At 38.2% G+C, this 11,918-nt stretch overlaps 1 protein-coding gene across 1 annotated transcript in view; it reads left to right on the forward strand.

The window, feature by feature from the left end:
- cntn3a.2 (contactin 3a, tandem duplicate 2) overlaps positions 1-10,946 on the forward strand; it is a 72,182-nt gene extending 61,236 nt beyond the window's left edge. The window contains exons 19-22 of the mRNA XM_041799615.1: positions 619-805; positions 5,935-6,047; positions 6,219-6,387; positions 10,612-10,946. Of these exons, the coding sequence (XP_041655549.1) occupies positions 619-805; positions 5,935-6,047; positions 6,219-6,387; positions 10,612-10,709 (567 nt within the window). The 3' untranslated portion in view covers positions 10,710-10,946. The remainder of the gene's footprint in view (positions 1-618; positions 806-5,934; positions 6,048-6,218; positions 6,388-10,611) is intronic.
- Positions 10,947-11,918: the final 972 nt, after the last annotated feature.

Consider the following 11,918-nt stretch of genomic DNA (forward strand, 5'->3'; position numbering starts at 1 on the left):
ATGATTGGACAATAAATCCATTAGTCTGACGAAGAAAAATCTTCACTGTTAATTTTGCTAATTGATTAAATGATGCCGCCATCAAGCAAAAATGGTCCTAAATGCACACATGAAAGCATCTGCTGCTTATTATTTTGTGTGACTGCAAGTAAACACATGTTTTTCAGCACTGGTTAATAAAGTGGATTCCATTTGGAAAATGTAATGCATATTTCTTGTAACATAAGGCATTTTTATGATTCTATCATATACATCCTGCTCAAAAAACACTTGATTGACCAATACAGAAAAGATAAATCATGTTCTTCCTTTTTTTTTCTCTAATAGTCGTTGCACATTCTGCTGAGCTGTAAAAGCACATTAACAGAGGCTTTGTAATATCAGATCAAACATTTTCCTACAAAGATAAAAGAAAACCGTGATCTGACTTAAGAGGATATACCCAGAGGTGATCATTTATCAACACCACATTTCTCTCAAGACATCAAACACAGCTACAAATACCCTGTTGTGTTGTATTTGAAAGAAAATGCATCCTGCTAATGTTCACATTTTGCTCCACTCCAAAGCCATATGTCACGGTTTAACTCCAGATGATATGCTTTCTGTCTCGAGCAGGTGGTGTACTGGGAAGACGACACTAAACCCGAGACCATGGGAAAGGTTAGGGTGCCCTGGAACCAAACGTCAGTCACAGTGAGCGGCTTAGCAGGGAACACGCAGTACTTTTTAACTGTCAGCGCCTTCAACACAGCCGGCACCGGCCCCTTCCTCCCTGCAATTAATGTCACCACGAAAAAGCCACGTAAGTTTTGGCATCCAGATAATTGTTGCCTGTTAATAAACGCTCAAGTAAAATGTTTCTGTACTTACCACCTGAGCAGCATGACTTAAGTGAAAATGCTAGAGTGCTTTGTATCAGAGCAGCAAGACTTCAATCAAAGGAAAACAAGAGTTGTGCTGATAGTTAGTATAACAGCTCCACTTCAGCTCCATGTAGTGTAATAGATCACTATTTTTTCCTCACTTTATTAGATAATGAAAGACAAAAATAGCAGCTCTGATATTCAATACCGACCTTTATTCCTAGGGGCTCAACTGTGGATGTGGTAATGGGTTGAACTTCTGCTGATACAGCAGTCAACCACAGTGGTTTACTACCAATGGCAGTTTTTTTTAAGGAATTCATTTTCAATTTAGCAAATCCGTTCTTTTTTTTATTACATGTTCATCTAAATTATAAACTTAGCACAAAAAGATGGAAATTTGGGTTAAGTAGATTTTTTTTTTGTTGTAACAATGCTTCCTGGCAATACATCCTACTGGGAAAGTCTGTTTATTATTCTTTTAAATGGTGCCCCATTTGTAAGGAACATGTTTTGTGGGATGAGCAGCAGAGTTGAGTATGTTGGTTGCACCCATGAGAAATGTGCCAAATCTTCTCTGCCAATGCCAATCAGCTTATTCTGCCATTGACACTTGTTTGGCAGGAAGTTGTTGTTATATTTTTGAAGTTTGTGAAGTGTGGGGTTGTGATACCAGTTGTGCTGTTGGGGCTTGTACAAATAACCAATCAAAGCTGAATTTGTGTTTTCAACAGCTGTTTTTTAGACATGCTATCCCTGTATCTGCATCAGGGATTCAGTTGTTCCAAAATTAATCCATAATCTCAGCTTTGCTGACCTGAAGTGGTGACCCACGTGAATCATTGATATCAGTAAGAGACATTTTAAAAAAGGGACTGATTTAAGAAATAATGAGTACTTCAGAACATCCACAGACTAAAATTTTTGATGCTCCCTCTTTAAGTGTACATGCTCATATTTATTCTGATCTTTAATTAAGCTTATTTTGAAAAGAAACTGATGAGTCATGCTGGCTGCTTGTTTCTTTGTTCAGACCGTGCAAGCGCTTGAAGGTACAATACCGTTAACCAGCAGCTAATGACACAGCAATGGCACTAAAATCAAAAGCCAGGCATGCTGATTAGAGAACTTAAGGCTTTGACTAGGCTCTACATCTGCTTTACAGTATATAAAGTCGTGTCCCAACACATAGATGACTCTTTTACTATGTAATTATTTAAATGTAGCTAATAAAGTTAGCTACATATGCTAGTGTACGTTGCCGGAGGCAATTTATTCATATTGCCCTCCAATCATTTGACCCGTTCAAGGTGACTTTTGTGATGTTTGCACATGTTTATCTCTGAATCATGCCAATAATCAGGATTAGTGCCTTGTTGCCATGGCAAACACCAGTTCCATATTCAGTGGCAGCAGGTATCAATCAGAATTCACACTAGGTATCATAGGGATTGGAATGAGGTGAAAATCAGCTTGAGTTTGATGTTGCTCTTATACCAGAGTTTCTGCTGGACTTTTTTGTCTCCGGCTACAATGGCCAGCAGTCCAAGAATTCCAGCCATTCTGAACAACTACCTGACATTTGCTTTAGATAGCCGTATGTGACCAGTAGCCTGCATTTTACAGAAATTTAACATGTACAAACAGGAACATTGTAAAACAGCTTCAAGTTAGCTAAAACAAGACTTGAGACACATTTTTCTTTGCATACATGACCCCAGACTGAGACAGAAGAAACCAAGCCTAAAGGTTACAACGTAATTGTTACCCTGCCTGCTTGTTTGTACATATTACTCATGACCAAATCTTTTAAATGTCTTTGTGTACGTTTTCTGAACAAACACCATAAAAATTGTGAGCTGTTCCTTACTCACATGAGGTCAGTTGCACAATATACACTTACGTTTGACACATAGACAACACTTAGCTTCAGATATGCACTGTTAGCTCTAAATTAGCCTGTTAGCAGATTAGCTGATGCCATAGCTCAGTGGCTAACAGCAGAATTGTCAAAACAAATAACTAATCAGTGGTCTGTTAGCTAGACACCATGTTGAAACACTGCTTTACGTCAATTGTCCCATATTGGTCCTCATAAACTGGTGATCTCAACTGTAACCTCCACTAAAATATTAAATTCAATCATTGTGGTTTCATTGGAGTTGTCCAAAAGAAAGACATAAATGTCCACTGTGGATAGTCCAGATTTGTCCCCCTCTCATCAACAGTTCTTCCCTCAGCTGAAGTTACATTCAACTGATGTTGCTGATTAGCCACGACACCCCGAGCAAACACTTCCAGTATTGAGGAAGTGAGATGGTACTCTTGACATCAGCCCAAAAAACCCTCACCTTTCTTCATGACATGACTCTGTGTTGAATACAGTTCAACTTCATCAGAGACTTAGTAAGAGGAAGATTTACCCACTCATCAAAGTCCACAGCAAACTCTCCTGTTCTTGTCCTTGTCCTTTGCCTTACATAACATTGATTTCCCTAAATAGTTTCCTGTAGCTCTAAACTTTGCAAGAGATAAGCTCTGTTTGGTGTCATCCACATTGATGACATGAATTTTTACCGTCTAAATTAGCCATGTGATGTGTTACATAAATGACCCCAGCACCAGACAGTAAGCAGGATGTTGTAAAAGTACTTTGAATTTATATTATTTTGATTTGATTCTTGAAACATGTTTTTTTTTTGTAAGACAAAATATAATACAAAGTTACGCGCTGTTTACTTAATTGGTAATTGTCATATTTTTCAGCCAGTTATTTTGGCCCTTTAATATTCTTTTCTGCCAGACATCTGCTTGTAAAACCTGCTGAAGAATGGTAAATACCAGCTAACAGAACTCTGCCTTGTACAACAGTTCTATAAGCAGCAGTAAACAATAAAAATGGTTACAGTACTTTTTGTTTATATAGATAGGAACTAAGAAGGTGACAAAGAAAAAACAGCCATATAGATATTCTGTCTAAAAGGTCAAATTTAAGCGTGATACTGATTTTAAACAACAGTTCTTTAAGAAGTGTGACTTCAAAAACAGTAATTTGATCTTTTTTTGTGTCTTTTATTGGGTTTCAGAGCAAGTAAAATGATGACAGTGCAAAAAGAAACAAAAATAAAAAGGAGGAATGGACTCCAAACCTCTAAACCAAATCTTTTTTGAGATAAGGCCACAAACAAAGCAGTTTCTTATTGTAAGGTTCACATCAAAATGCTAAAACAAGGACAACAAATGCAGCAGAATGGTTTATAGCCAGCACTCATTATTTTCTACCATTAAAAACTTAAGGTGAGAGTCCCAGATCTTCTCAAACACTCTTCCTCTGTCTTCATTGTAAAATCTCAGTCTCTTAGAGTGCAAAGTGTAAGCCATTTTCCCCATCCATAAATTATAGATGGGCACAAAGTCCATTTTCCATACTCTAAGGATTAGGGGTTTTTTGCAGCAAACATACCAAACAAAGCAGCTCTGTTTTTGTACAAATTAAGAGAAGTTAAGGAGCCAAGGATGATTACAAGTTGTGTAAGGTTCCAACATTTTCCAAACACCGAAGAAAACAATGAAAAATGCTTTACCAGAATAAAGGCAATTTACCACATGACCAAAAGAAATGTGAGAGATTACTGATTGTAGATTTACATGTATTTCACAGAGGTAACACATCAGTAACAAAGCTGTGCAGTTTTCCCTGAAATAGTAGATCTGATGGAGTGTTTCAAGGTTTGTAAGGTTATCTCTTACATTGACTGAACAATCATGTATGCTCTTTAATCACTCTACTCAGATCTCATCCTTAAATTCTATATTCAGTTCATCTGCCCAAGCCTTTTTAAGCCCTGACGTGTTCAGTGAAACTTTGTTATGCAGGATCTGATAAAAATAGGAAACTGCTCTTGGGTTAACAGGATCGAATTGATTCATTGCCTCCAAAGACTTGTGTTTGTTCAGGGTTTCAAAGCTGGGCAAATGTTTTCTGATATAGTGACAGATTTGTAGGCATCTGAAAAAAATAGATGCAGTACTGTTATACACAGCTCTAATTTGTTAAAATGATGCAACGTTTAAATTAATACACAGATCACTTACATCACAGACCCCTTTTTGATTCTCACTGAGGAAAATTACATCATGTCTGCAGCTTCTTTGTACAGTTTATCAATATAGTGCACTCTACAATCAGATTACCTACTTGGTAACACTTTATTTGAAGGGGAATGCGTAAGACTGACATGATACTGACATGAAACTGTCATAATCTGACATTGTCATTCACATGAAGGAGGCTTTATGAACATTTATGGTTATTGTCATTAAGTGTCACTCTGTCAATTGTTTCACCACTAATGCAAAGTTGACATTATTAGGAAAGTCTTTGTAACGACAACTTGACAAAACCAAGACAGAACAACCTACCAGTGTCTATTATGTCAGCATTACCATTTTATACCAGACCTGATAATCAAACTGAAAGAAATTATTTGGGGATCTGGGAGTTTATCTTCAGTTTGGACTTTTATAATGAAATCCAAAGTATCTCACGTTTCTCACTATTATGAAATCTGTTAACTTTATCATTATAACACTTAATAACATCCCAGTGAATAGTCCAAAGTGTCTAGCTTTACTTGAGGTCAAGGGAATTATTCATTACACTTTCATAATCGTCCAGTGGCAGCCAATGTAAAGACCAATTACACATGACAGGTCGATGTATTGTTCATAGATAAAGCTAAATATTTTCTTAGGTTTGATGACCAGGTCTGTTGTGACATGTTAATGTCAAGCTGACATAATTAAGACATTGGTAGCTTATTTGGTCTTCGTTAATGGTCGTCATGACAATGACTTCTTAAACAATGTCAACTTTTCATTAAGTTGTCATAACTGACTGATTTGTATGTAGGACAATGTTCATAAATGTTCATAAATCCCCCTTCATGTGAATGACAGGTATCGTGTCATGCGTATGATAATGTCATGTCAGTCTAATGCATACCTATTCTACCAATTACAGCCATTTTGTCTAACTGTTGTGTGATGTTTTCTTTATATAACGAAGCACCAGCACAGCCTCCGCTGAATGTGGAATGGACACTTATTGGTTCTCAGCTTTCTCTCTACTGGGAACCAGTGATGGCAATGGAATCTGAGTCAGAAGTTACAGGATACCAAGTGAGTAATAAATCCTCACTATGATTCACCATACAATGTTATTTCCTATTATATTTCAGACTGAGTGAAAGCAAGGACCTTGCCTGTTTGTTGGCTCACTGTAAGCTGTCAGACTTTAAGACTATGTGTTTACAATTTGTCATCCGCCGTGTTTCTCTCCCTCCCATTCAGCTGTCATACAGGAGACAGAGACACAATGAGGTAAACACTCTCACAACAGCCAACTCAACTGCAGAGCTGACCCTCCCTGAGGAAGATGACGAGTACATCATCCACATTCGGACGCTGAGTGAGGGAGGGCTCGGACCAGCCTCGGATCCCATACGAGTCCATCAGCTAAGTAAGCTTGCTGTTGACAGTTGTTAGAAGTAGTGCTGGCTAAATATGTGAACTTCTGAGGGAATAAATTGAGAAAGTTACTCTAAGGTTTCAGTCTTGACGTGCTTCGCTGAAATATGCTGATGCCAGGCTGTTGTGGAGAAACACAACAGAACATGACCTCAGCCTCTCAGAACTTTTTAATTATTTACCATCTCTTGTAAATGAAGTCACTTAGCACATTTTAAACCTGACAGGGACATTTTGTCCTCCGTTGACTCACCATTACCCATGTCCCCAGCCACCCCTGTTTGGTTTTTCCTCATCTTCTATTTTGCTAAAATATGCTGCGCTATCTGTCTCTGTCACAGAGGTTGACTTCCTCTTTTACTAGTTGCTGCCATTGTCCTGTGGGACTCCAGCGGGGGGCTCTTCCACTGCTCTAAATGCTAATTTGCATTGTTGATATTCTGTGTTGAACCCCTGAAAACAGCACTTCAGAGAGATAGAATTCCACGGTGGCTCTTCTTTTAAATATCATTTGAAAAATATGCTTCTATATTTTTTTTCCAGAGATACTGCTAAGGAAAAGGCTTCAGCAAAACACATTAGCAGGCAAAACAGGGTGCAGTGTTTATAGAAGCTAGAAGCTGTAAGACATCAAAAAGAAGTGCAGGGATTTTATTCCTCATCAATAATATACCGTTATTATCTAGGAGAGAGTTTGTGGTTGGATATTGAGTCATTACAGAAAAATATTCAGTGATACATAAGAGCCATTTTCCCTCACTAAGAGCGTACATGTTAAACTTGCAAAGGCAGCAAAGCAAGGCATCATGCATCTTGTCTCTTGTCACCCAGCCCCCTTCATATCTTGTTTCTTTTTTAACATCAGTCCCAGTCTAAAGCCAGTATATGAGAGCTTTTACCCCATTTCAAGAAGCTCTGCATTTTTTAAAATCTGTGTGTCTTTTCTTCTGATATTTATTTAAGCAGAAAAACTTGAGAATAAAAATCTCTCCCAGGAGCATCCTGGCCAAGGCAGACAGCAGCACAGTTAAAGTTTCCAACAAACGATGAGCAGTCACACAAACAAAAAATGAGATACTTGAATATAATATTAAAAAAAAGACAAGATATAAAAGGTAGAAACCCAGCAGATGTTTGTCAGAATCAACCACAAACATATTCATATCAGGCAGAGTATCTACAGTCAAATGTGTCTGCCTTCAAGTCTTTTAATATAACCTTAAAATCATCCAGAGACTAGTTGCTTGAGGGAGTTTTGGTGTCCAATGCCTTTTTCCACTTTTAAGCTCTTGTCTTTATGATAGACAGTAGAAATAAATGGTTGAACAGATAACAAGTTCCTGTGCTAGGATTTATGGGAAGCAGCAATTTAATAGACCTGAAAAACTCAGAAAATCTATCATAAATGTGTCATAGTTTATGTCTACAAAGCATTGATTGTGTCTAAATATGAACGGGGCTTCTCCATCTCCTGCCATTGTACAGAACTGAAGCCATAATAACCTTGCAGTGGGCGCTGACATATTGTGCTTCTGACAAAATAGAGCTGAGATGTTCAAAGTGGACTTTACTAGTGTAACTGTGGAATTGTAGCTATGCCCAGTCCACTAACCCCTGCATGATAAACTTGGCATGAAAGATCCCACCCCGCAGCATCTGCAGCCGAGGAGATTTTTGTCTTGGTTTGAAGCAGTTTTGTGTACAGTTCAATGGCTTGTCATATTTCATGAACAAGATGAGATTTTACACTTATTTAATTCATTACAGAATATATTACTGGATATTTGTTCTTTTATTCAAGTCAAAGTTATAAAATGTAAAGATTACAGGTCCATTTTGAAAAGTTTAATCCTCTCTCTCTTGCACTGAATATCACTGCTTACTAGGGGTGTAAAGGTACGCATATTTGTACCGTACCAATTCAGTACGGGCCTCTCAGTATGGTACAGACGTGTACCGAATGAAAACATGTGCAGCGAAGCTCATACACAGAAAACCGGAGCGCAACTAACTGTCACACTGTCCTGGCAACCACACAACCACAGCAATCGACAGCAACAGCCTGAATATTCCCAGATAAAAGTGTCCTGTTTAGGAACACTTTGTTTCCCAGTAAAATACAACAGTGTACAAAGACAGCAACAATAGCGCTGACATTATTCAGCAGCTGACAGCACGTCATCCAGCAGACCAGTAAAAGCGTTTAAAAATGCTCCACTCAAACTAGAATGTCACTGTAAAGAGGAGGATCAACCACAAGTCTCACCAGCCAGTTATGAATTTCCTATTCTTTAAGATAGTTTTAATTATAACACTGGTGCTCTGGCTCTGTGAATCAAATTAATTTTACCTTCAAATGTCAGCCTCGGAGGGGGGAGAGAGAGGACTCCATCATGTCTGCAGCTGCATCATAGATAAAGTTATCCTCAGATTTCACACAGCTCTAACCTTTTTTATCCGCCTAGATGGCTATGAAAAGTTCTCCCAAACTTTGTAGTAGGTCCCATTGGTTAAAAAAATTAATCCAGTGCTGAAGTCCATGTTGAAATCGGCAGGATAGACGCTAATTTGCATATTAAACAAGCTAACTCGCGGTTGTGTGATGATGCATTTAAGTTGACTGAGAAATTTTAGCGTTTAAAGAATGGGTATATATATCAATTAAAAAAATCTAGTAAATAAAAAATATATTTATTTATTAATATTTTCACTGAAGAACTTATGGAAGGAGGTCGCCGCATTATTTATAATTTAAATGTAATTTAATCAGCCTATTTATTTTAATACAATTTAATTTAAAAAAATAAAAATTAAATTTTATTTATTCGCTTCAACTACCAAACCGTGACTTCAAAACCGAGGTACGTACCAAAACAAAAATTTTCTGTACCGTTACAGCCCTACTGCTTACATATACTGATTACGGCTCAAACATGCATTTTAAACAGCACTTGAAATAATAAAGATAATTGAAGCAGCTGAATTTACCTGAACTCTCTTCATGACTGAAATAAGTAAAATCGTGTTTCCCATCCTTAGCCTGTGTTAGGGATCATCAGTTTAAAATATACTTAAAGGCATCTATTTGTCAATAAAACATTTGCTGTAATCTGCATCTCGCAAGACATTTTCACCACAACGAGAAATCTTGCAATGTTTCAGTCTCAAGATATTGACACACCCCTACTCTATAGTTTCGCCTGGTCTCGTGTTAAAATGTAAGAGGTGGGGATTATGACTTATACTGCAGCCAGTCAAGAGGGGGTGCTTTAAATATTCTGTCCTCACTCCCAGGCGTCTATTGCTCTGTCCATCTTAATATGCTGTCTAAAGTGAGAACAAGACACCCAAACACCATGTATGCGATGGTCCCAGGATGGAGGTTACATATATCCCATTGGAATTGATGTGTCAAACAGTCTAGCTGTTGTGTCAGGTGAGATTATCTGAAATATTACCCCCAATTTCCACATTGGCTGACTGTGTAGTGCTCCGTTTGCTCCCTTCTAGTCAGTCTTTAAGTTTCCACAACAGTTTGAGATGTCCACCAAGTCTATTTTCAGCTGAGCCCGCTGCCATTTTGCTGCAGTCTATACAGAACAAAGTGACACACGCAAACCTAAACAACTTCCTGTCATCTTCAAAATAAAACACCAAAAACAGACATCTGCTTGTTTTTCTTATCACCTTACTATTTTGTATAAAGAGGAAGCAAAGAACCATGTACAGGAAAAGAAACATCCTTTTTGTAAGTTGTGTCCTTTATTTCTGCGTGAACTCTTGTGATCCAGCTGCTGCAAGCGGTGCTGCGCTTTGCTACAGAAGTGTACCCGGCGGGCAGGGGTTTGCGTCCTCATTCAGAGCAAAACCATGGATGCAAGGCTGTGGAGATGGATCCTGGGGGAATTGTGGGTTAGAAGAGGCATGCATGCATAAAACACCGCCATAGTCCACCACAGACATAAAGTGGCAGCAACTAGTCTCTTTTTAGTCTCAAGAAAGGCAGGATTAGATTCTAAGAAAAAAAACTCAGTTTAAATTTTAATCTGCCCATCATTATGACTGTTTTTGGCAGCCTGCTTTCAGTTTGATCTACAGGAAACACAGCAGAGAGTTTAGATAAGAAATTAGCATTTCAGCTGGATGGAGAGTGTAGGCACTGCTGCCTAACAAGCTCTACCCACAGTAATTGTGATTATTTTTTCTTGTGTTTCAGGTATGAGTGCCCGCGGCTCAAGAGCGTGGAGCATTGAAATCTCTCTCAACTCCCTTCTCCTCGCCATCGCAATATCAACATTCAGGTCGACGTCGTGACACAATGAGGAACTGTTTTTCAACCTTCTTATTGGTATTTTTTTTCTTGAATTGGTGAAAGTTGCTTTTTTTTTCTTTTTCTCTGGTTTTTGGAGGCGATCTCATAGTATTTGACAGTGTAAGTTTGCGGGTATGGGGCAGCACAAGAGTGGAGTGTGCTGTCAGACGTTTTATTAACGATAAACGCTTAAGCTTTTTTTTTTTTTTTTTTTCTTAATAAGTCTGTTTTGACATTTCTGCTGGTTGGGAACAATGCTCCATTTCAACCCTTTTTTTGAATGAAACAGATGCCTTACTTCCATTCATGTGCCAAAGTAGTTTCAGCCTTCTTGTTGTAATCGCTAATAGCTACATGCTTTCTTCAACATTTTATTCCTCACAGTTTTTTATTGAAAGTCTTAGAGAACACGGTGGAGGGCCAAGATGAGGAGTTGTATTTTATATTTTGGAATATTTCCCTGTTTTGTCTTCATGTCTGATTTGGCGAGTCTTAACATGTTCATTCACCCGTGCCCGTGCCTTTGGAGATGCTTGTAACGCCATCACTTAGAGACACTAGCCCGTGATACTCTGTGTTTCGGAAAATAGTGGAGCCAACCTTCATCTTTATGTGCTCCATTAAAAGTTGGTTGTGTCCCAGAAGAAACTCATAAAAAAAGCTCACAGTGCCAGTGTTAGCCACTTAGCTTTTATCTTTTGATAGTGGAGAGCTGAATGTACCATGAGGGCCTGCACAGGTTTTAAGACCTCAGACTGGTTATTGTGATAGCCTGCAGATCGATGGACCGGACTTTACACTGCTTTCACAAAGCTTACATTCTCCTTTAGTGAGACAGTAATACAACTGCAAGTGTGTTTCCTTTTGAACTCTATCTGGAACAATCACTCAGCTGTATATGATTTGCATGTTTTTGTCAGTTATCCCCTTGCCTTCAAAGAATCAAAATGAAACAGTTTAATCAGAATTTATACCAGGGCCACACGTCCACAAACTGACTTTAAAGTAACCATATCATCCGTGCAGTTTGTTATGGAACTTACATTTCTCTCATATGGTAATGTTCAAAGTACAGATTGATGGAATTCAACCCACTTTCATTTCTGTGCAATAATCCAAGAGGGGGTTTCAGGCGTTCACTTAGCTAAAATGAGCATAAATCTATCAGTGAGCATCTGTTAACTTACTACTTATCTCTAAGTTCTTTATTT

Source organism: Cheilinus undulatus, linkage group 11 (assembly GCF_018320785.1).
Source record: "Cheilinus undulatus linkage group 11, ASM1832078v1, whole genome shotgun sequence".
NCBI classification, from domain to species: domain Eukaryota; kingdom Metazoa; phylum Chordata; class Actinopteri; order Labriformes; family Labridae; genus Cheilinus; species Cheilinus undulatus.